This window comes from Xyrauchen texanus, chromosome 3 (assembly GCF_025860055.1).
Source record: "Xyrauchen texanus isolate HMW12.3.18 chromosome 3, RBS_HiC_50CHRs, whole genome shotgun sequence".
In the NCBI taxonomy this organism is placed as follows: domain Eukaryota; kingdom Metazoa; phylum Chordata; class Actinopteri; order Cypriniformes; family Catostomidae; genus Xyrauchen; species Xyrauchen texanus.
In genome coordinates, this window is record NC_068278.1 from 7,145,177 (window position 1) to 7,170,052 (window position 24,876).

The 24,876-nt window shown below is 40.3% G+C and overlaps 1 protein-coding gene across 3 annotated transcripts in view; it reads right to left on the minus strand.

The window, feature by feature from the left end:
* Positions 1-24,876, minus strand: part of LOC127625194 (disks large homolog 4-like) — a 191,179-nt gene that overhangs the window by 115,201 nt on the left and 51,102 nt on the right. Inside the window, exon 1 of one of the 3 annotated variants that reach the window (XM_052100330.1) lies at positions 14,559-14,675. The exons of the other annotated variants lie outside the window; for them this stretch is intronic. Within the exon in view, the coding sequence (XP_051956290.1) occupies positions 14,559-14,675 (117 nt within the window). Of the gene's footprint in view, positions 1-14,558; positions 14,676-24,876 lie in introns of those variants that run through there. 3 annotated transcript variants of the gene reach the window in all.

Genomic DNA, 24,876 nt, shown 5'->3' on the forward strand with positions numbered 1-24,876 from the left:
CAGCCGAAGCCCCATTTAGTAGATGTAACAGACCATTCATATGCTGCTGTCACTCCCTGGTCTGCTCTAAGGACATTATCGAATGATGTTGAGCCACTCATCACGCCTCGAATGCTCGAAACTGTGCCTCAATCATTCTTTTCCCTGTTTGCAAGAGCACTTTGTTTCAAGCAGACAACAAACTTTATTTCAATAAGGGCATGCTTAACAGAATTCAATGTGCAATAAGCACAAGTGTACACATAAAGCACTGTCAAAACCACACCCAATGTCCCCCCATAATAATGCTGGGGCCATTGTGACTAACCTGCTTGCTTCCAATTTCCCCCATGTTCACACATTCTTCCTTGTTCAAATGCTAGGGAAGATGGTTTATCTATGTGTCCCTGCTGTAAATATATTCAGAGTGACCCTTTTTTATACTTGACTGGTCGAATTCGGACTCTGTCCACATGACCAAGGGTCTCGGGACAGGCATAACAGAATTGTATGTACAGTAAGTACAAATGTTCACAATTCCCAAATTGTTAGATCTTCTTGTATGTGGCTGAACCAATATCAGGTGGCTCACCAATGTATTAGAGTTCTTCTAATACATAAAGAAGAGTAAGCCAAACCAAGTGCTCCTGGGGAAGTGAGTTTATTGTTGTTGATCAGGTAGCAAAGCTCTTCTGGATCTTAACCCAAAGTTCTGTCTGTGTGGCAGAACTTTATTTCTAAAGAACAATAGTGTTAAGTCCTCCCTGAAGTGCCCCAGATGCAACTGATACAATGTTTCTCCTCTGATCAATTGTTTGTTTCCCTGAGTTTAGGGACCCTTTGTTTCACACAGATACACCATAGAGGATCCTGCATGGGTGCTACTAGACTCTGTTGCCATGCAGCTGCTTTCTGCGGTCAACGTTAAATGGGACAGATGTGATGCAGCAAAGTGATAAAGACAGATGCCTCCTCCGTGGGTTGGAGTGCTGTGTATGCAGGTCGTCTAGCTTATGGAGTGTGGAAGGGTCAGCGGCTGGATTGGCATATCAAATGTCTGAAAATGTTAGCGGTGCTGTTGGCATTGAGGCTTTTGCTTCCAGAGTTTCGGGACAGTCATGTCCTCATCAGGTTGGACAAAAGAACGGTGGTGGTTTACTTCAACCATCAGGGAGGATTGTGCTCTCGTGCCATGCTGAGGCTGGCACATCATATTCTTCTGTGGGCACAGAACAATGTACTGTCTCTGTGAGCCGTACATATTCTGGGCTAATTGAATTTTGGGGCAGATCTCTTGTCCAGACAGGGTCTGATACCCGGATAATGTAAATGACATCCTCAGATTGTGTAACCAGGTTTGGCACACTAGAAGTGGACCTGTTTGCGTTGTGCGAGACATTGCACTTTCCCCTCTGGTTTTCTCACTCACCCCCGGCACCATTGGGCATCGATGGCGCATCAGTGGCCAATAGTGTGTATTTACGCGTTTCCTCCAATCGGCCTGCTGCTCGCAGTTCTGTAAAGGGTTCTGTAGGATCAGATTCGGCTTCTGGTAGTGGCGCCATATTGGCCACCTCACGTATGGTTTTCAACTCTCGTCTCTCTCCTGGAGGAGATGCCTTGAGAGATTCCAGTCTTGAGAATCCAGAATCCAAATGCATCTCAGAGAGATTCCAGATTGGTGTGCAGTGCAAAGTGAGGATCCTGCTTAATGCCCTATTGGTTCAGTGCTGGAGTTTTTTCAGAAATGTTTTGGGTCCCTGGCAACGCTTTAAGTTTATGTTGCCACTATAGTGGCTGAATGCACGCTCGTGAATGGAGTTTCTATTGGTAGACATTCTCTTGTCTCGTGTTTTATGCGCGGAGTAGGCAGGCTGGAACACTTCTGTCCCGTTTGCGTCCCTTTATGGGATTTATCTATGATGTTAGAGTCACTCTCGGCTGCCCCGTTTTAGCCCCTAACGTCAGTTGCTGATGAGTTTTTGACTCTTAAAACGACCTTGCTATTGGCATTGGCATCGTTTAAGAGGGTTGGTGACTTACATGCTCTGTCAATCAAAACCTTGTGAAACTTGCAATTTTGAGTGCTTATGAGGCTTGTGGTTTGCCTTCACCTCTAGGTATTTGGGCCCTGCTTCCCAGGTACTTTCTGTTGGAACAGAAGTGAATTGATAATTTTTTTAATACTTCAGCTCGCTTTTGCACCACTGTAGGCCTGCCCACACAGGCTTATATAGTTGACAGCTACTGTTCACATGGCGTTAGTCCAAAGTTTGCAAGGTACAAGGTTTGTGGACACAAATTTCTGCTTGTTTTTCGGTATTTTCTATATAAACCTACCCCAAAACAGTACATATAAAAAAAAAACAAGAACTGTGTTTGCTGTTTTCCTGTCTATGTGGGCGGATCTTTGATAATATAAATTGTAAGGTGGACCAGACCATTATGCCAGTGGTCAAAAGTCTATCTTAAACTTCCCTTCAAATGAGTTTCAACACACAAGTTTCCTTGCTGTTTTATAAAACTGCACCATGTGACTCAACTCTTTATTCATGTTACCATTCCTCGTTGTCTGTCCCGTGTTTTCTGTTTCACCGTTCATATTCCATGTCACGTTTTCCCTGTTGTCCGCCCAGAGTCTCACTGTCCTTGTGAAAAACTACACTTCCCACAATTCCCAGATCTTCTCACTGCCATTATTGTGTCATTGTTTGCACCTGTTTGTCGTTTGTGATCCTCCTGTGTCTGTGTATATAAACCCTGTGTGTTTTCCACTCCTTGTTGATCGTTGTATGTGTTAGCTCCTTGTTTCCTGCCCATGTTTCCTGTGATTACTCACTCGTTTGAGGTTCCTGTGCCCCTTGTAGATGTCTGCGTTCAGTCTCTGTTTTCCCATTGTGGATGTTTTCTTTTGTTCCTGTGTTTTTATGTTATTTTAGTTGCCTGTAATAAAGTTCCGCGTTTGGATCCACACCTCCCGTTTGCCTCTTCCTCTATTCTTAACAGAACGATCGACCCACTATGGATCCAGCGGTACAACAGGCAAGCTACCGGCTGCTCTGCCTAAAACAAGGGGACCGACCGGTAGAAGACCACATCCGCGACTTCCTCATTCTGGCGAGCGTTTCGGACGTCCCTGACTCTTCCCTTGTGGTCTTCTTCAGGGACAACTTTAATGACTGGCTAAAAGAGCGGTTGCCACCGGCAACGCGCTACTGGAAGCTCCGCGACTTCATGGAGGTAACTTTACTGGTCAGTGGCTCACCGTTCACCGTGGGCACCGCTGAGGAGGACCCTACCTCTCCTCCCTCAGGGGTGACTCTCCAGTCGCCCATGGTACTTTCTGTCACACCAGCCCCATCTGTCAGCGAGCTCACCCCCACGCCAGTCACTTTCCATGAGCCAGCGCGGTCCACTTCGTCTGTCCGGAGGAGGAAGAGAAAACGGGCTTCCGCCTCCCGGCCCACGCCTGCCCCGGTCTGCGAGCCAGAGCCCATGCCTGCCCCGGTCTGCGAACCTGCTCCATCGCCTGTCACTGTGAGCGAGCCTGCGCCCACGCCTGTCACTGTGAGCGAGCCTGCGCCCTCGTCACCCATGGTGAGCGAGCCTGAGCCCATGTCAGCCACGGTGAGCAAGCCTGAGCCCTCGTTAGCCACGGTCAACGAGCCTGAGCCCTCGTCAAACCCGGTCAGCCTCGACCGTCCCTGAACCAGCGCCTGTAGCCTCGACCATCCCTGAGCCAGCGCCAGTAGCCATGACCGTCCCTGAGCCAGCGCCAGTAGCCATGACCGTCCCTGAGCCAGCGCCAGTAGCCATGACCGTCCCTGAGCCAGCGCCAGTAGCCATGACCGTCCCTGAGCCAGCGCCAGTAGCCTCGACCGTCCCAGAGCCAGCGCCAGTAGCCTCGACAGTCCCAGAGCCAGCGTCTGTAGCCTCGACCGTCCCAGAGCCAGCGCCAGTAGCCTCGACCGTCCCAGAGCCAGCGCCAGTAGTCTCGACCGTCCCAGAGCCAGCGCCAGTAGCCACGACCATCCCAGAGCCAGCGCCAGTAGCCACGACCGTCCCAGAGCCAGCGCCAGTAGCCATGACCGTCCCAGAGCCAGCGCCAGTAGCCATGACCGTCCCAGAGCCAGCGCCAGTAAGCCAGCGCCAGTAGCCATGACCGTCCCAGAGCCAGCGCCAGTAGCCTTGACCGTCCAAGAGCCAGCGCCATTAGCCATGACCGTCCAAGAGCCAAAGCCTCCCGAGCCTTCCAGGGCTCCGCCTCTCAAGGCTCTCGAGCCTTCCAGGGCTCCTCCTCCCGAGCCTCCCAGGGCTCCGCCTCTCCAGTCTCTCGAGCCTCCCAGGGCTCCGCCTCTCCAGTCTCTCGAGCCTCCCAGGGCTCCGACTCTCAAGTCTCTCAAGCCTTCCAGTGCTCCGCCTCCCAAGTCTCTCGAGTCTTTCATCACCTCCCTCGGCTCCGCCTCCTGGGCCTCTCTCGGCCCCGCCTCACGCGGCTCCGCCGGCTCCCCCAGTGGCCACTCCTCCTCCCAGGCCTCTTGAACCGGTCCTTGCCCTACGGCCACCTCCTAGGCCACCTCAACCAGCCTCTGTCCTGTGGCCACCTCCCAGGTCCCCTGAACCGGCCCATGCCCTTTGGCCAGCTCCCGGGCCATCTAAACTGGCCTCTGTCCTATGGCTACCTCCCAGGCTCCCTGAACCGGCCCTTGCCTTGTGGCCAGCTCCCGGGCCACCCAAACCTGTCCCCATAGCGTGGCTGCCTCCTAGACCACCTAAACCAGACCCTACCCGGTGGATGCCCCCCAGGCCACCTGACCCTGGCCCCATCTCACTCCCCCGTGGACTGCCTGTCTGCCCTCTCGGCCTCCCTGGTCTGCCTGTCCGCCCCTTGTTCCTCGGTGGACTGTCTCTGTGCCCTCTTTGGTCTGTCTGTTCACCCCCAGTTCTAGCCCCTCTCTCCTTGAACATTTGGTTGGTTTTGTTATTTTTGTGTTTTTCAGGACCGTCTGGAATCCGGTCCTTTTGAGGGGGTTATGTTACCATTCCTCGTTGTCTGTCCCGTGTTTTCCGTTTCACCGTTCATATTCCATGTCACGTTTTCCCTGTTGTCCGCCCCGAGTCTCACTCTCCTTGTGAAAAACTACACTTCCCACAATTCCCAGATCTTCTCACTGCCATTATTGTGTCATTGTTTGCACCTGTTTGTCATTTGTGATCCTCCTGTGTCTGTGTATATAAACCCTGTGTGTTTTCCACTCCTTGTCGATCATTGTATGTGTTAGCTCCTTGTTTCCTGCCCATGTTTCCTGTGATTACTCACTCGTTCGAGGTTCCTGTGCCCCTTGTAGATGTCCGCGTTCAGTCTCTGTTTTCCCATTGTGGATGTTTTCTTTTGTTCCTGTGTTTTTATATTATTTTAGTTGCCTGTAAAGTTCCGCGTTTGGATCCACACCTCCCGTTTGCCTCTTCCTCTATTCTTAACAATTCATAAGCCCAGGTTAAGTAATGCAAACTAACAATTTAACATTCTAATACTAGCCATCTATCAGTAAATTGTGAGCTGTACACATGTAATTTTACCAGAGGGGAACTGGCTCCCCCAGTGAGCCTGGTTTCTCCCAAGGTGTTTTGTCTTTCTCCTTTAACTAACATCTTATGGAGTTTTAGGTTCCTTAACCCCGCTCGAATTTGGCTTGCTCACTGGGGACCTTAAGATAATAATTTTTAAGGCATTTAAACCACACAATGAGGACTTCCAGACATTACAGATATTACAGCATCATTTTCTGTAAAGCTGCTTTGAAACCATGTGTGTTGTGAAAAGAGCTAAACAAATAAAAACGTCTTGACCTGTAAAGAGAAAAGAGACAGTGTCACACCCAATATAAACTACACAAGGTGTGGTTTACATCAGTTATCCTCAACTGGTTTTGCCTCAGGACCATTGGACATAAAGTGGTGAACCAACATAGTTCCATTGTTTATCTTACATCATGTTAAAATACAATGGTTTTATGTTCTTGGAAGGCAAATAATTCACAGCAAAAAATCACATTGTTTGTCCTCATGAAACCGTATTCAATGTACTATGGTCTGGGTCATATTTGTTTACATTGTGTAGATTTGTTCATGGTTTCCAAGGATGAGGGGTGCCATGTAACCCGTCCAGTTGGCATTTGCCAAAATTAATAGAGCTTGGTTGGATGAAAGGCTTTTCAAGTCAACAACAAAAGATATGGGTAGTGTCTTCGCCTCCCATTTAAAAATGTATATGCCTGTTTATTTTGCTATCCTAACTATGCACAATTATTAGTTGCATTTTATTATTCACATTTAGCATGTTTTTCCCCTACTGTTGATGAATTGTTTTTTTAACCACATTACACATTATCTCCTGCACTTTTTTGAAACAGATCAGAGGTACAGAAATCAGTATATGTCACTGTGGCAGCGGGGGCGTGGTCAAGCGCCCGTCCGGGAGAGAGAAGCGGTAAGGGCGCTCACACCTGGGCCAAATTATGACTAACACCTGTCTCTAATTTCAGTAGAGTGAGGAGAGCGGTTAAAAAGCCAACAGCCGGAGAGCAGAGACAGAGGGGAACAGAGCAAGCCAACTGAGTGCGCTTGTGTGTGTGTGTGTATATATAAAGTGGTTGTCAGACAGACGAATAAAAATTCCTTACCTTACGTTGTATCCTCCGTTTCTTGTCCTCCTTCCTGTGAGGGTGTCACAGTCACCAAATATGATACAAATACAAGCCATTCCATCATTTAAAGATTTTCTGTCCTGCACCGTGCACACTATGCATTTCATAACACTATATTAGCATCATTCTGCTAAATGTCATAGACTCTGGGAAAAAGAACAAAACACAGATTCAAAACAGCTGTACATGGTATCACCATCATTGTACCATGTCCAAACAACCATATTGTAAGAGCTGACCAGGAAAAAGAAATGGGGTTATAATCTGTCTATAGCTTTCCATATGTTTGCAAAGGCTAAAGACAGACCATTTTTGCTTTAGCATGTGGATTTACAGCATTGTAAGCAATAAAAAGCACACCACTTCAACATCTAGCAGTCTCTCTCCTACTCTATTAACTCTTATTAGAATTTCCTTGTCAATTTCTTAACAGACACATCTCTTTTAATACTAAAAGCATGAGTAAATAGCCTTCATAACTGTTGCCTACTGTGTGGAATCTGAATGCTGGCAGACAGAGAGATAGACATGGATATCACTTACTCATCCAACATCATTCATTATTCATTAAAAACCTGATTATGCTCTCTCGATTTGTGTGTAAGTGTTTGTGTGTGCATATGCATGTCTTTAAAGGGCATATTTGTTCTAAATGGCAATAGAGTTCAAAGATTGGATCTAACACACTGCATATAATAAACTGCAGAAATGTAGAAATAAAAGAGAGATAATGAAAAACTTCGAATAGACATAGACAAAACATGAAGTGGAGTGGAAAAGGAGCCAAACATTTCACATTTTGATAAGAAAATGATGGGAGGTGTTTGCTCATACAAAACTCACTCCCATGATTCTCTAAAATCCATGATACATACCGGCAGCTAAATGCAACATTGAGCAAAACTAATACTGACTAGTTCCTCTCTATTTTGTTTCCTTGTATTCAGAATCCTACTTCTGCTTTGGCCATTTTTCTTCTCTGAACAACTTTTTAAGCTGTATCCCAACATGCAAACTTACTACTATATAAAATGCCAAAACAGTATGCAAATATTGAAAGTATATGTGCGACTAGAGAAATACCCGGATGACCTATCATTTCCGATGAGATTCTGAATTGCACACCGACAGGACACTTTACTATCCCATAATGCCTCTAGAGCTGAGGAGACGTCACGTTCAAATGCTGGATTTAAAAACAAATAGCACAGAACTGTGAGTTAGATGGTTCTTTGTCAACTGTAAGTGCTATACAAGTTGTTCCTTGTGCTTAAATGGTGCTTCCTCAACAAACACAAGAGTAGATTATTTTTGCGATTGCTGTTATTACTTACAATTTTTGCACACGTTTCTGGATGAAGTATGTCCAGAATGTATACATACTACTCACCTGCATACCTAAAGACAATAATTTTTATACCGGCCGAGAAGTGCAACCTTCATCAAATACAGTACAAACTCTAGCACGGCTCACTGGAATACTTGATCCTGATTGGTAAATTGCAGCATTCTGTGGTCAAATATTATTTGTATAATGACCACTAAATTGTATATTTGACTGTTTTCACTGGCAACAAATCTCCTACACTGAGCTAGAATGTCTTTTTCATGTCTGAAGAATTTAATTTCAACTCAGATGAGTATTTATTTACTTTTTTAGCAATTAAAGTCTGGCTTTGTTTTGCTATAATGATGGGCTGACCGTACATTATGACTTATCTGGCATCCATTTGTGGCTCCTGTGGACCCTAATAAATCCTGCAGTCCCACTATTTCAAACTCTAGAGCTCTCACTGACCAACAAATGTCCCTAAAAACATTGAGAGGATACTTATGACTAGGGATATATTTTTGAGGCATTGATATATATAAATTACCTGAAATGAGTTAGAAGCCCAACTGGCATGCTTTCCAATTCACTCAGTTGGCCTCTGCTTAATAATCTGGCGTAATACAGTAGGGAGACTACAAGAGGGTGATGTACCATTTACTGAAGCCAGTCGTGGTCATGATCCCACACACACAAACACACACACAGGACAAGCTGAAGCAGTGCAGATGGCAGTCCAAAGTTACAAAGGTTTTTGTACTTCTTCAACAATGAACAAATTTACGTTGATGAGTTTGCATGTTAGTGAAACTGGCGTAACTGTGCAACGTTTATTATGAATTTTCTCGGTATGTAGCCATTTCATTCAAGCTGTCAAACCACAAAAAACATACTTGTTACTGAAAATACATTGTGTAGGCTCTGTGAAAGATACTTATACACAATATATAATCCAGTTATAGTAGATTCAATTAAATCATTCTCCTTTGGGTCGATTTTAATGGGAAAAATTGCAACTTGTGCTCCATGGCACTTCAGAATGTTGACGCTGAGTGTTGGCTGTGTGTGCGTTCCTTTGTAGAAACAAAATAATTTTTTTGAATGCACCATGTCATCCGGCAGGCGCGTCTGATGTGCGACCCCTTTAATTAACCCTGCCCCTCACAGTTTACCAAAGTTGAGAAATATGTCAGATATGAAGAGACAAAGACTGATTGTGCAATGAGCAGCCCTATTTACATCTGGATAAATCTTCTGCTTAAGTGCGTGAAAAAGACATCGATCCCAAGCCTACTTATGACACAAGTGTGTATTCGCAATTTTACCATAATCCCACCAAACAAGTCAAAAAACAAGTTTCCCATAAAACGACGTCACTCACTGCGTAACCACCATAGTACAATGCATCGTTGTAGGAGTTAACAAGTTTGTCACAACTGTTTCCCAAAACCATAGTATTCATGTTGTACATCCATCGTTCAAACCACTTTGGTTGAGCTATCAATAATGATGTTGCTAAGGGGGTGGAGTAATAACATCCGTTTAAGCCGTTTAATGCAAGAAAGCTGCTGAAAACACGAAAGCAGCAGGCACTTTGTAAAGTGACCGATTTGCACTGCAATAGATGGGTTTCCCTCTTCAGTATATTAGACATTGTTGTTCCCCGATGCATCCCGAGCACAAACGTACATGTGCACACTTCAAAAACATATTAACCACTTATGCATACATAAACACATAAAAGTCGTGTTCTCCGACAGAATGCTGCTTTTTGCAAAATCCCGGAATAAATTGTCTTCTTAAATACATGAATGAAAGCTATAGAAGCCTCGGAGAAGTAAAACGATGTCCACACAGCAAACTAACAAGAAACTATGCTTCTAACCACAGTTAAAGAGCTGTAGTTCCAGCCACACAACTTTGCAATGCAGTTTACGAATGTTCGTTAGAACTACGGTTTCGGGAAACACCAAATCGTTGAACATATTTGGCTAACGATGCTTTTGGGAAACGCACCCCTGGTCTCATGACAAGTTTGCAAGAACAAAAATTCACTAATTATACTCCTATAGAGAAAAATTCATAATAAGAAAAGATATTGTTACGATTTCTATAATGTTTTACCCCTAATGCAAACCCTAGACCAAAACCATGAATTTAACAGGAAATAACTTTTGTGTACCATGGAAAAAAGAAAACTTCGGGGTTTGGAATGAGACAAGGGAAGCATATTACAGGTTACTGACATAAATAAATATATAATAAGTAGCCAATTTTGATGGCTGAATTGTACTGATATGAAATTCTGCTGGTTGGTCTCTATGGGATTAGTTGTACCTTTCTCTTCAAGCCAAGCTGTATGATATTTTACGATTTCACCATCTTGTACAAATTATTATGAGTTGTCATGAGAATATGTTGCAAAAAACACAACTGATTTAAATATGCTATAGAGTCTGCAACACAACAGACTGAGAAATACATGATGGGGTGATCACTTTCTTTAAGAAATGTTCATATCAATATATAGGCTAAATCAATATATCAACCAATATACTCTATGAGACAATGTATCAGATATCTATACTAAATACAATTATTAGTTTGTAAGCAGGTGTTCAGTCTAACACTATATAATTGTCTTTAACATTCTTTCAGTTTATGCTTTCCTCTTCTCTTTCAATGTATTCTATTGTGTTCTTTCTTTGTCATTTTTCTGACTCCTCCTTTTACTCAGAGTTGAGACACAATCAGGAAACACTTCATGAATAATTACTCAGCAATATGTTAGCACAGACATTCAAAGATGTCAAATGTGTGGCTGTATTTGGCTAAACTGATGCCACATCCATCTGCCTCAGAGATGAGATGATGGATAGAGACAAAATTAGTTTCTACAAAACCTATTTCAGGCATTTAAGCATATGCCTTTGGGAAAAAAAGGTTTTAAGATCAAGAGAGACATTTAAGTCAAGTGTGTTCAAACCTTTATATTGTAGAATTAGCTTCATTAAATGGCACCAAGATTTGGAAAAAACAGTGAAACAATAAATATCTAATGAATAGAAAAAAGACATTATAAGATATACAAAAGCATTATAGGCAGCTGTCTGAGTATTAGAACGACTGCAGCACATTTAATACTTCAACTCCCTTTTTGTCAGTGCTTTTCAGTACAGTGGACCTCTCCACACTCACAGTTTTCCAAGGTCATCATCTCATCCACTGTCTGTGTCTCAATCTATTTCACACAGGACGTATCGAGCCTGCTCAAATCACAGTGCTCTGACACTGAACCAAACTGCAGCACCAGTCACACAGCATCCTGATCAATCCAAACACATCCCATCTGTTACTGCTATGGTGATGTTTTAATTTATCATTTATGTTGAACACACAGTAATGTTTGGCTTGTTATAATGGAGAGACTCAAGAAAACATGACTAATCTATGTTCAAATGTTCTTGACATAGAAAAAGTATGAGTTGGGGCATTGTCAAAGTTAGTATCTGTATTTACACTGATTAGCCAAAACGTTATGACCACTCACAGGTGAAGCTAATAATGTTGATCATATCCTAACAAGGCCACATGTCAAGGTCTGGGTAAGTGAACAATCAGTTCTCATAATCAATGTGTTGAACGCAGGAGAAATGGGCAGGCGTAAATACCTGAGCGACTTTGACAAGGGCCAAATTGTTATGGCCAGACAACTGGGTAAGAGCATCTCTGAAACGGCATGCTCCTTGTGGGGTGCTCCTTGTCAGGAGTGGTGAGTACCTACCAACAGTGGTCCGAGTAGGGACAAACCACAAACCGGCCAAAGGGTGTTGGGTGCCCAAGGCTCATCGTTATACAAGGGCAAGGAAGGCTATCCCGTCTGGTCCAAACTGACAGAAGGTCTACTGTGGCACAGGTCACAAAACATTGTAATGATGATTAGGGGAGGAGTGTACCACAACATACAGTGCATCGCACCCTACTGCGTATGGGGCTGCGTAGCCATAGACAGTTCATAGTGCCCATGATGACATCTGTCAACCATCGAAAGTGCCTACAATGGTCACGCAAGCATTGGAACTGGACCTTGGAGCGGTGGAATAAGGTCACCTGGTCCGACAAGTCTTAGTATCTTCATCATCATATGGATGACCATGTACATGTGCGCCGTTTACCTGGGGAAGTGATGGAACCAGGATGCACTGTGGGAAGATGACAAGCCGGTGGAGGGAGTGTGATGCTCTGGGCAATGTTCTGCTGGGAAGCCCTGGGTCTGGCCATTCATGTGGTCGTCAATTTGACACGAGCCACCTACCTAAACATAGTTGCAGACCAGGTACACCCTTCATGGCAATGGCATGCAGAGGACCAACAGCATATTAGGCATAATGTTTTGGCTCATCAGTGTATTTAAGGGAGTCCGGTGCTAGTCGTCACACAATAAAGTTGTCACAAAGTTTATATCTCAGTTATTAGAAGGTTTTGTGTCAAAGGTCCAAATGCACTAATGCTTGTTTTCTCCAGGAGTTGTTAAATACTTTATGTTTCAAACACAATGTTCTAAAAGATCCTCCAAACTAAAATTCCAATGTCCTCATATTTTTCTAATAACTCTTGGGTAATCAATTGAACACAATAAAACAATACTGGGATATGCTATGGCAAGATTCAACTATAAAATGAAGGCAGATTTTAACAGAAATTTCTCACACAAAAAACCCTAATAAATGCTTCCCTCTGTTTATCACTCTGCTTGTGTTCGTCGTAAACTAAAGTGCAAATGCAGTGCATATGTGTAAAAGCTACTGTAGGCTATGTGTTTCTTTTTACATCTATTTTTTTTTACATTACATATGTTAGTCAGCAGGCGGTGGCAAAATATATTTTTTGTGTGAAATATGAGCCAGTTGGTGACGTGAAGTGAATCCGTTAGTGATTGATTACATTGAACAGCGTTCTGTCATCGCTTGTATTACTATTACATTCTAAAGCTAGGAATGAACTTTAAACGGCTTTAAATGAACAACTTCATTAAGACTCATCACAGCTCAGAGACACAACAGACTGATTGAATACAGAACTCAAGGTGCTTACCTCTTTCCGGAGTTTCCACATTGGATACATACTGTTTAAAATGGCGGAGGACATTGTGGTTTCTATAAGAAAAGACACCGGCTACCATGAAATAGATAGGAAAACCCCTCTTGGACGGCTATTTTACCATTGAGAAAGCTGATCTTCAAAAAGCTGACAATATCTCTGCTTGGGTATGGCAACAGGTGATCGCACATGCTCTCTCTCTCTCTCTCTCTCTCTCTCTCTCTCTCACACACACACACATCCATCCTTGTTTATCCAATAACTTGTTTGAAACAGCACAAGCCGTGATACTATTTCTGATGTGACATTTTTTAATTACTAACGAAGGCTTGGACGCATCATTTGATCGATTATTGAAATGCCATATGTGTTCCTTTTGACCAAGGAAACATAATTAAATTATTTAAGTGCAATGTATTATGGGTATTCCCCAAAGCCTCAATTTTGAACTCAATAGTTTGTTCTCAACACTATGGATTTTTAGGAAAAATAAGCTCAAGGTACATTATCAGCACATACACTAAATATGAAATTGGGTGTTGTTGTCATATGTGGTTTATAGGTTGTCATTTTTTACATTTCATGGTTTACCATTTTTATTGGCAAACATATTGTTTTTCTATTTTTGTTTGGTATGTTTGTCCAATTTTTGCAGTTTCATTGTTTTGTGTTTCCTTAATGTTAAAATACTGCTGAAAAAACCTTAAATAGCGTATAATACATTTTTAATGCAGCTATTCTGCGGAATGTGACTTTTTTTCTTCAGGTAATATTTCATATTTCATCACGTATTCTTCTCAAATCAGTGTCAAAAAACAGCAGGTCCCCTTTGTGACAACTCACCCCATACAATGTAACATGCTCCGCTATAGGAGCAACTTTTTCCTGGGCAAAAACGATTATGTCATAGTCACACTTAACCGTTCAGCCTGGCTATTATGGATTTTCCAGCTGTGAGATGGGCACTTTATGTAGTATTGTAGACAAGAGAGCCATAATACAATAGCATCGCCTAAGAGTGGCACTGACCGTCAAGCTGATCCGACAGATCACTGACCGACCTTCCGATTTCTCTGGAATTCATGCAGCTTCAGAGAGGGAGGTGTCTTTTTATGACATAAAACAAGCCTTTAATAGATTGCTTTTTTTTTACAAACCTGCTGCATTGTATGTGGAATCGGGAAAAAACAACGACAACAACTTCAGTCAACCGGAACCAATAATGTCAATTCGTTGTATTTTCATTTATTATTTCATGCGCGTGCACTCAAAAAAAAACACAACATACAATTTTTCATTCATCTTTTTTTTTTTTTTTTTTTCTCAACCAAAACACTGGGGTTGACACATGGTAAGAATTATAGCCACCAAACATAATTGTAACGCGTTTCTAACATCACATTTTCTCACGAAAACCCAATATAAATGGACTCCTAGCTTACCTTACAGCCAAACATAAGCGAAAGCGTCCGGTTGCTACATATAAGTTTGCACTGGCACATCACTGGAGAAAAGCACTTGAGGTTCCTCAGAGGAGGAGACATCACGTCAACACCCATAGACACGATACACACCGATCACCGGCCGCCCGCGCTCCGCTCAGCGCGTAGCCAAAGCACCGTGAATCTCGCGACGGTCTGCGTGGACCGCGATGCATTCAAAAAGCGGAAGAAGTCCTAAACTCTCTCATCCTCAGTGCTGCTGATGCTGAGTGGGAGGTTTAAACGGTGACGTAGACGAGCTTGATTTGATTAAGGCCACTGACTGAGCTCACTAACTCAAGACTGACGACCGGTGGTGTGAAATCGATTGGATCTCCTTCATTTTCTCTTCAGATTAAAGAAGATTTGTTGGCAGGATCAGAAACACGACACAAACCCATTTGTCAAAAAAAAAAAAAAATTCTAAAGGAGTGCTAATTTAATTTATCTCATGATTTGGCGCTAATTCTTAAGGGATCACATATAAATCTTCTAAAAAACAAACATGATCCTACTGGTTAAACTGACATTTTGGAAAATAAACTGGGATTTTAGTTCATCCAGTAACCTAGATGACTCTTATTTGATCCCATTAGTTCCAAAATTGAAAATTAGGCCTATAAAGGATTTTTGAAACAACATACACACATAGCCTACCATTGTTGAACATAGTTACAGTTAGCCTACTTACCAAATGTTTCTGTAACTTTCAGTTTAATAGATATGTTAGCATGCATGTTTGTAGGTTTTGTCTCTATAGTCCCCACCAATATACCATAGTTTGCAGTTATTGTTATTATCCTTCTGTAAAACTGTGGTAACTTGGTATTCGCCACCACTGTCGTCAGAACAGAAAGTAAACAACATGACATAAAGATTCGGAAAGTTTATTTGTTTATTTGAGATATTTGTGGTATTTTGGTGGAAACAACCATGGTGATTTTTTTTGTAAGGAGTGGTCTGTTACAGTGGACAGGATCTCTCTCTCTCTCTGTCTCTCTCTCTCTCTCATCCAGGCACACCTTTTCACCAAAGAATGCAGATTTAAAGGTCTGAGGCGACCACCAATTTGTGCCGTGCGTCTAGAGCGCCCTCTGCTGGTGCACATACGTTGTGAACTATCCGTGGTACTGAAAGACAAGGCTGTTTAGCTATCTTTAGCGTGACCGCGCATGACCTGCGCGCCCCCGTGCACACTCTTTCAGTATCCTTCATAGCTCTTGATCTCCTCAAGACACGGAAACGCTGCAAAAACAGTGAGAGTAGAACCAAAACATGTCCCAGACTTAAACAAGTTGTTATTAAGTCTTAGTATTTAAGCATAGGCTTTTGAGGCATACTTTAACCACCGGAAAAATTATGGCTGCTTCAGGGTTGTTCATAATCGATTACTTAGCACTACTTGGGCGTGTTGTAACAGTCTTTATCGCTCGTTTGATGGCGCTCGAGAGCCAGGTGACAACAGTATTGTGCATTCATCTCAGGACCGACTGCGGCGCAAGACTTCTGCTCGTCGGTGACGTAAGTGCACAAAAGGCAGCTCATCAAACTGTTCCTTTACAACAACAAAAACAAAACTGTTCCTTTACAACAACAAAAACAAAACTGTTCCTTTACACCTCTATCACATACACAAGCAGCACAATTATAAATAAGTGCTATTTATTTAGAAATATTTGCATCATGGTGTCACATTTTCTGGGTAACACTTTACAAAAATGTTCTCTGTTGTTAAGGGTTTATAAAGGGGTAATAATTAATTTACAAATGCATTATAAATCATCGATATGCAGTTATTATAACATGCATAGCAAGGGTGACTTTCATGCAATACTTGCTATATAGTGAGACATTTTACCACACATGTTATAAATGCTTAATTACACTTATTCAACATCAGTAACATATGAAAATTGACCTTAATATTAAGTGGACATGTGTGAAGCATTTATTAATGAGTGGCCAACATTAGAAACCTATGCACGTAAAGTTCAATATGGTTTAATGGCCAATCGGCTTTATTAAATTATATATGATGTGAATGAGAACGAAAACTGTTTTTGCAGAGGACTTCACGTAACTAGGACTAGTTAAGTTGGGACAATCGGAGTAGCACCATTCTTTTCACATCAACATGACAAGGGAAGTGACAACACAAGTGAGTTAAGCCATTACAGTAATTAATTAAACACAAAGCAGAATGTAGCTAAATTATAAATCTTGCTGCATTGTGACATAAATCATGAATTAGGGTGTTTCATGTTTTTGATTAATGTAAGTATAAATAGATGTTATTAAGCATTTATAACATATTAGTTAAAATGCACACCATTTGGCAAGTATTGCATGAAAGTCGCCTTTTTATTCATGTTGTTATAACTTCATTTAAGGGATTTATAATGCATTTGTTAATGATTTATTAGTCATTAATGAACCACTTTATAAACCCAAAGGGAACATTAATGTAAAGTGTTACAATTTTGTGTATTCACTGATCTATACAGAAAACTGTGCAATCACATCATACATGGTCATATATGTCATATAGGCCAACTTTATCTCACATTATTTATTAGACTAATGCCAAATAATGCCAGGGTTCCCACACTTTTTGACCATTAATTACCATGACTTCCAGGCGTAAACATTTTAAAAATATTTTCATAGAGACTGCACTCCAAGGGCAATTTCTTGCTAATTAAATACAAGAGCAAAACAAGACATATTTGTATTCACCAGAGATTTCCATGACTTTCAATTACCTTTTAAGACCGCTTGAAATCACATAAAAAGCACAGTTTTCATCATATGTTGACGAATTGCCTACTGTAAAAGGAAGTTGGAGCAGGTCACATCAAACGGCATTTAAATAGCCAAAATCCTTTAATTTACATCATAGAAATGAAGCATGATTTGCAACTTGCTATTGCTTGTCAGAAGATGGTATTAAGGGGAGAGATTTTCTCACCCAGCTGAGCGTTTAATTGGACAAATATTTGGATATCCCCATGAGAACAACTGAATTTTTCAGCTGTCTTGGTTCTGGAAGAATTTTTTTCCTATTCATTTCTTCCATAGGGATTTCATAAAAGAGTACTAAGCCAGGAATCAAACAAACCAGCTCAGAGGTTAATTACAACATTAAAAACTTTGATTTGAAGCAAAAAAAGTATTTGAAAATTGGACAAAATACAAAGGTACAAGGATCTGTACTTATCGTCTTTCATAAGGGAATTAACTACAATCCCATGAAGCACTGCAAATAATTTAATGTATATCTAATAACAATGGAGTGTATGAAATTACTGATTTTGATTTGTTGATTATACGTTTAGAAACAATATATTTAAAGTTTATTACAAAATATTTAGATATTTGCGAATAGTTTTAGAGTGTAGAGAGACTCACTTGCATCATTCACAGTGCGTCATGCGAGTAGGCGGTCACAGCAGAGCTCTTTTGGTGCACTTTGTTGGCTGTGATTCTCTGATTGGTCTCTTCAGGATCATGGCTAGTGTAGTTCTTCACCAGGGATTTTGCGATAAATATGATTTTTAAGCATTGATGTTGAATAATGCTGACTGATGGCTTAAAAAGAAGTACCATCGATGTACCATCATTCTGTCTTTAAAGGTGTTTAAGTTATCGTTAAAAATTAGTTCGCCTATAGAAAACAACGATAGGATTTTAACTTCAAGAACCAGACTGTTGCGCTCTATTTTTGGTCTGTTTTTCCAGAATACAAAGTCTGTAAATCTTCAAGGTATTTATCTGTTAAAAGTTTATTTTGTCAACTCTTATGTTTGAGTTGGCCTCAAAGCTAACAGACACGGACTAAAAGCCACAAAACTCTAAATTTTATTTCATTGAATCATTAAGATTTAATTATTAAAGATTAAAGTCAAAGCTTAAAATTCCCTGATATTCTTGTGCTGTATGTAATGTATAGGTCTCATTTCTGTGCACAACATCTGCTACAATATGTTGTAATCAGATTTTGATGAAATCACACAGTTGTTTTCAGTCTCTTACACTGCCATCATTTCTGATTTCGCTGTAAAGCAAAAGTTACAATTTCACATCTTTAAACCTATAACTCTATATTTCTTAATGTTTAGCTCAGAGTTCCTGAAGAATATCCTTATACATCCCATGCATTATCTTGCTTCCTGTCCTGTAATGCTTTGCAGCCGGGCAGAGCACTCTACAGCTGGCAGTTAATATATTTCCGATTCAGCTGAAAGAGCAGAGAAAAGGGGGACTCCCTCCCTAGTCCAGAAAGCGTTGCCATAGTAACATCTGCAGGGGCGGGGATTCCCTAGCGGTTAGTGAGTTGGCTGGCTGTATGTTCATGTATATTTATGTATTTGTGTGTATATATGTGTACCTGTCATTATAAGAAGATATTTCACAGAATAAAACATATTAATTGTACAATCAAACACCCAAATCTAAGCTATCATAGTCTTATCACATTTGAAAGAAACTACACATACCCCCATACCAAGAGCTGCATTCCATACAAAAACTAACTGCTGAAATATTTATTAATGCCACATTCTTAGGAATATGCATCTTCCTACGATCTAGTACTGCTATTTCCACCAAAATTACATTAACTCTATTCAATATTTTAATGCAGACTGCATTTAAAGGAAATTAGCAACGTGCAAAACATGAAATACCAAAATAGCAACATGATTTTTGAAATATGTTTAATATGCTTTAAAAAAATAAACTCTGAATCAAAGACCCATAAATGTTATGTGTACTTAAATACTTCACCCTATTCATACTACACCCTATTCCGGAATATATATATCCTATAGCCGGAAAGAACCGGCTCATTAAAGTAATTCGTTCAAGAATCGGACGAATAGGGTGTAGTATATCGGACTATTCAAGTGTTAACCTGAGAAATACTATACTTTCAGTCACTCAAAAGAATTCCTTGATTACAATTTATTAATTCATTATAATCCCTCCTGTCAGTCTACACATGCATCTTCTTCCAGATTTTATGTAAATATGTTGTCTTTACGAGCCTGATTTCACACAAAAATCGGCATGTGTGTGCCGATTTTTCTTTAGCCGAAATCGGTATATGTTGACCGAATTTTAAAACACTGCCTCCAGAGGCTAAAGTGGTAAGTGTTTCAGAGCATATAAACAAGTGTGACATAAAGTTATATCAGGAAATTGTATTTAATCTATCCCCAACCAAAACCCAAATATAACCATTAGTAGAGACAAAATGCAATGTTAGGGATAAAAATAATAACTCATTGTCACGCTTGTGATTGTTTATACAAATGTGATTACTTCCTCATTTGAATGAGGATTGAACTGTGGTCTCCCATGCAACTGATGCAATGCATGACGGAAAGTAATCATTGTTGAGCCGTTCCAAATATGTCCGATGGGAGATAGGGCATGTCAGTGAGTCGGCATAATGTTGCTGATCCTAGGGTAACGAAACTTTCGGAAAAAGCATGCTGACTTCCCATGTCATGCTGGCCTTTACACTGCAAAGTGGATGCTGCATTTAAAGAAAAAAAAACGATGCAGAGCTCACATAAAAGTATTTACACAGGAATTACATTACTATTGCAGAAATAATGCTATGAAATTAATGTTTGAAATATAAATTAAAAATTATAACTGAATATATGAAATTACAAAATCTATTCTGTTATGACAAGAACAAATTTAAGGCTGCACTGAGGCGATTTTCATTTACACAGAACCAAAGCAGCATCAGAGCCGCCTTTGAGCACCAAGTCTCATTACTGAACATGTTAGCATCTTGCTGAAGTTATCACAATTTTCGGCACAATTTAGTTATTTCCAAACAAACATTTGTTCTTTAAATTGTTCCTCATTGATTGATAATGTCTATTCAGATTTTAAATGATTGCTCCTTTAAGTAAACAGGGGTGGCTTTGGCAGTGTAAAAAGTTCCTTCACAGCATATTAGAGTGATTTGTTCGAGAGGTCGACAGTAAATTATCTCACTGAGCAAATATCCTGTAATAAAGCTTTAACACATGCCTTGCTGGTTGACTAATCTCATGAAAATTACGTGACTGTAGCGAAATTCTTGCAAAATGGCATTATGTATTCATTACATCATGGCAGTTCAGGGGAGGAATGTCCACCGTGTGGCGCTAAAAGCAAGTTAAACGTTCTCCCAGGCAGATTGTATAGAGTTTTGAATCAACAAAACCTACCTCTCTACCATAACCTTAAACCTTAACCTAAACGATAGTGTCATACAAGCAAATGTGAGATGAAAAACATGATTGCAAAAGCAGACACTCCATTTTGTTGTGCTTCCATGAGAGTTTCGAATCACAGTTCATAAGAAAGAGAAAAAATAAATCAAATCGAGGTCCACTTGGTTACACTGTTAAAATTGGGCATTATTATGACATCAACCGGTAGGTGGACATGTAAATCAAAACAAGCAAGTGCAACCCCCAACCCAGTATTCTAGCCAAATCTACATCCTTGACTACCAGGGCCATTTCTGAGGATATGGGGGCCCCAAGCTAATTCCTACTTAGAGCCCTGTACACAGACCCACCCAAGAACGACACTGCAATACAGTCTTAAAAATGTTTTAATATATTAACTTAAAATTTAAATATACACTACCAGACTACCAAAGGTTTTGAAATGCTTGATGGGAACTCCTTCAATACTGTTTAAAAATCATCCCAGGGTGATACCTCAAGAAGTTGGTTGAGAAAATGCCAAGAGTAAATTTCTGCAAATTCTAGGCAAAGGGGGACTACTTTGAAGATGTTAAAATATAGCACAGATTATTTTGGATTTTGTTTAGTCACAAAATAATTCCCCCTAGTTCCATTAATGTTATTCCATAGTTTTGATGTCTTTACTATTATTCTAAAATGTGAAAAGAAAAATTATAATAAAGAATGAGTAAGTGTTTCAAAACATTTGACCGGTAGTAATAAAATAAATAAATATTAAAAAAAGCCACCTTGCTTTGTGGGGCTCCCTGGTGGCCGCTTCTACCATTTATAGCCAGAAACAGCCCTGTGCACTACTTTTAAATACTGACAAGCTCTCTCACACCCTCAGTTCCATCCTCTGGGGCCCATACAGGGCCGACTAGTGACACAATCATTCTTTTAGAAATTTCCCCTCGCTCCTCTTTCCAGCTACTGTATTTCTTCATTTTTCCCTAAAGTGATTAATATCGGTAAAAGGGCTTTTTTCAGTATAGAATACTTTTCATACCCTGCCTAAAAGACTAGAATAGCTGGTCACCAGCATTCATTAGCTTCTATTCCCTAGTGAGCTCCCTACATATAGGCAGCATTTAAGGGAACAAAAATGGGGCCTGGAGAAAATTTGTCACTGTGTTGGGATGGAAATGTGTATCGCAGTCACTTTCATATCGCGGCCCCATTCGGCATATCGAGGCACCATTTCTCGGCCCCTTCATCATATTGCGGCCCACTCTGGCGGCCGGCCCACCAGAAAAAGTCTTGGTTCTCCCGATGGCCAGTCCGCCTCTGATTTAAGGTATTATAAGTGTGCTCCTGATGTAAAAGCTTTTTTCTCGATATTGTGCTGCCTGATAAGATACCTTGCTTTGACCAAATTCTAAGGCAGCATTGCATGTATCCTTTGAGATATCCTACAAAAATGTTCATCCAAGATGGCATACAGAATTGAGAGAAATGTATCAATATACTTATATTTTATTCAATACATTCAATACATTCAATACTTATATTTCATTCAGTATTGTTAACATAGTTCAATATAATTTAAAAATATCCCTCACAGCCTTGTTTTCCATTGTGAAAATATAAATACACTGTCTACCCTGACTTAGGTCTATACTGGTCCACTATTTACACCTGAAACAAACCAGCATAGACCAGCCTGGATTAGAATGGAAATTAATTGCACATAAGGTACTTTAACACAAGCTTGGAGACACTTTAGAGAGTTTTAGAGTTTAATATGGTATATATCAAATCAGCCAACATGTCAAACTCACTCTTTTTGCCCTACCCCGCCGAGCTGTCATGCACACAGACTTCTCTCCGTTCAGCTACCTAACTTTGACATAACACCATGTTCTGATCAATCCATTTATATTTACAGGCATATGGTCTCCTACATTTACAAGCATATGGTTTCTAGTCAGGCAAATCATCCACATATTGACTTAAACAGAGATACACCAAAAACATCGCACACACACACACACACACACACACACACACACACACACACAAACATATTGCATAATAAACTCATCACATGTGGGCGGGTAGTTGAGATGAAATACTTTTGGAAAGTTAACATGTCATGTGGTGTGATATTGCTAATACGCCATCTAAAATTATTTTAAAAGCATTTTAAAAGCATCTCGAGATATTATATTGAATATTTGTACTTTTAAAAATATATGTTTTACAATGCAGGGCCATTTAAAATGAATTAGTGAAGGCAAAAGGTGCTGAAAACAACAATCTTATTTTAAACTAAAATCTTGATGTTCATAAAAAATGTATATGTCATGCAATGGACTTGTTATGCATCAATTACCCAAATACCATAAATAATGAATATGGTACTGTAGTATTACCATCTGATATCATCACTGGAATATGTAGGGTTGTCACAATATCACAATTTCAGAAGTGGGTACCAATACCAGTCAAATTTCAGGATTGTCTATACCAATTTCTATACCACAGCTAAAGATAGCCAATATGCTACTGAACACATTTTTTTTTTTTTTTTACTCTTTATTCTTCTGTAAAGATCCTCACAGCATAATCCAAAACACAACATTGGTCTTTCTTCTTTTTTTTTGGTGCTGCACAACAGAAAAACATTTATTCACAACAGCACTTTTGCTTGTGAGATATTGATTAAACAGTATTATTATAATTATTATTGTGGATATACATTCAAGCAAATATTACATTTTACGATACTGTATTAGCATATTTCTGTCGCAAGTTGAATCAAGCTTTTATTTTGACATGACGGCTTTTCAGTTTGTGTGTTTTTGACGGTAGCTTTACACCTTCAGACAAGCAGTTGTTTAAATGGCCCAGTGTGATTATTAAAGCGATTTTAATTATATAAAAATAGTCTGCAGGCACAATGCCCTTCACAGTTAATAAGCACTCTGTTATGTCATCTATTACAAAATTCACAGTTCACTTGATGCACTTAATCTGGTGATTTTATCATATAAGTGGCTTCACACATTCACACTAAAGCGTGCAGCTCATGTAGACACTATATTTATTTAAAGGTGCACTCAGTAATTTTTTCCTCATTAAAAAAGTTGAAAACCTTAAGACATGAATTGTAATTTTGCAATATATGTAGGAAATCATGAGAACTCACATTCAAATGAAGACTCTAGTCATATTCAGTAACATTATAAAAGCTGTTTTATTCTACATGGAGAGGGTCCACACATGGGGGCTGCCATGTTAGAATCACATGACCAGCTGAATACTACTCACTTAATCTCAGTAACCGTCCTGTTATTTGACACTTTCATTCAGTGATTAAAGTAATCATGGCTGACTGTGAATACTAAATTTCTACAATGGCATCTGAAACTGAAAACTATTGATTTTAAATGATGCTGCATCCAAGCCACTAGGTGTCAGTGTCTAAGATGTCACAAAGACAAAATTACTGAGAGCACCTGTAATTTAATCGCATCATTTTGCTGTTTAATAGCCATACTAGGATCTATCAAGGTTTTTATTATAATAATTGTGCATTATTTTTTTCCAAATAAGTCAGTCAGAATTACACATATCGATTTGAGTCATTGCACGGTAGTACCGGTACTGCATAAACACTGGTTTCGTGATATCTTTTTTATTTTAGTATCGACTTGATGGTACTTTTGACTTCCCTAGTGCCATGGTACCACCACAGTACTTTTCAGTAAGTGTTCCCAGCTGAAAGAAAAAAAAATAGCCAAAACCAGCCTAGGCTGATTGGCTGGTCTTAGCTGGTTGCCCAGCATGGTTAGGGGACCTCGGTGGTTTTGGGCATTTTTTAAGCTAGTCAGGCTGGGAGACCAGCTAAAACCAACCTGAGCTGCAAAAAAGAAAAAGAAAAAAAGGAAAGAAAAACAAAGAAACACATTTAAAACCAGCCTGACCAGCTATGACCTAAAACCAGCCAACCAGCTAAAGCTGGTTTTAGTTGTTTTTTTTATTGTTGTTGTTTTTTACAGCAGGTCAACATCTAGTGT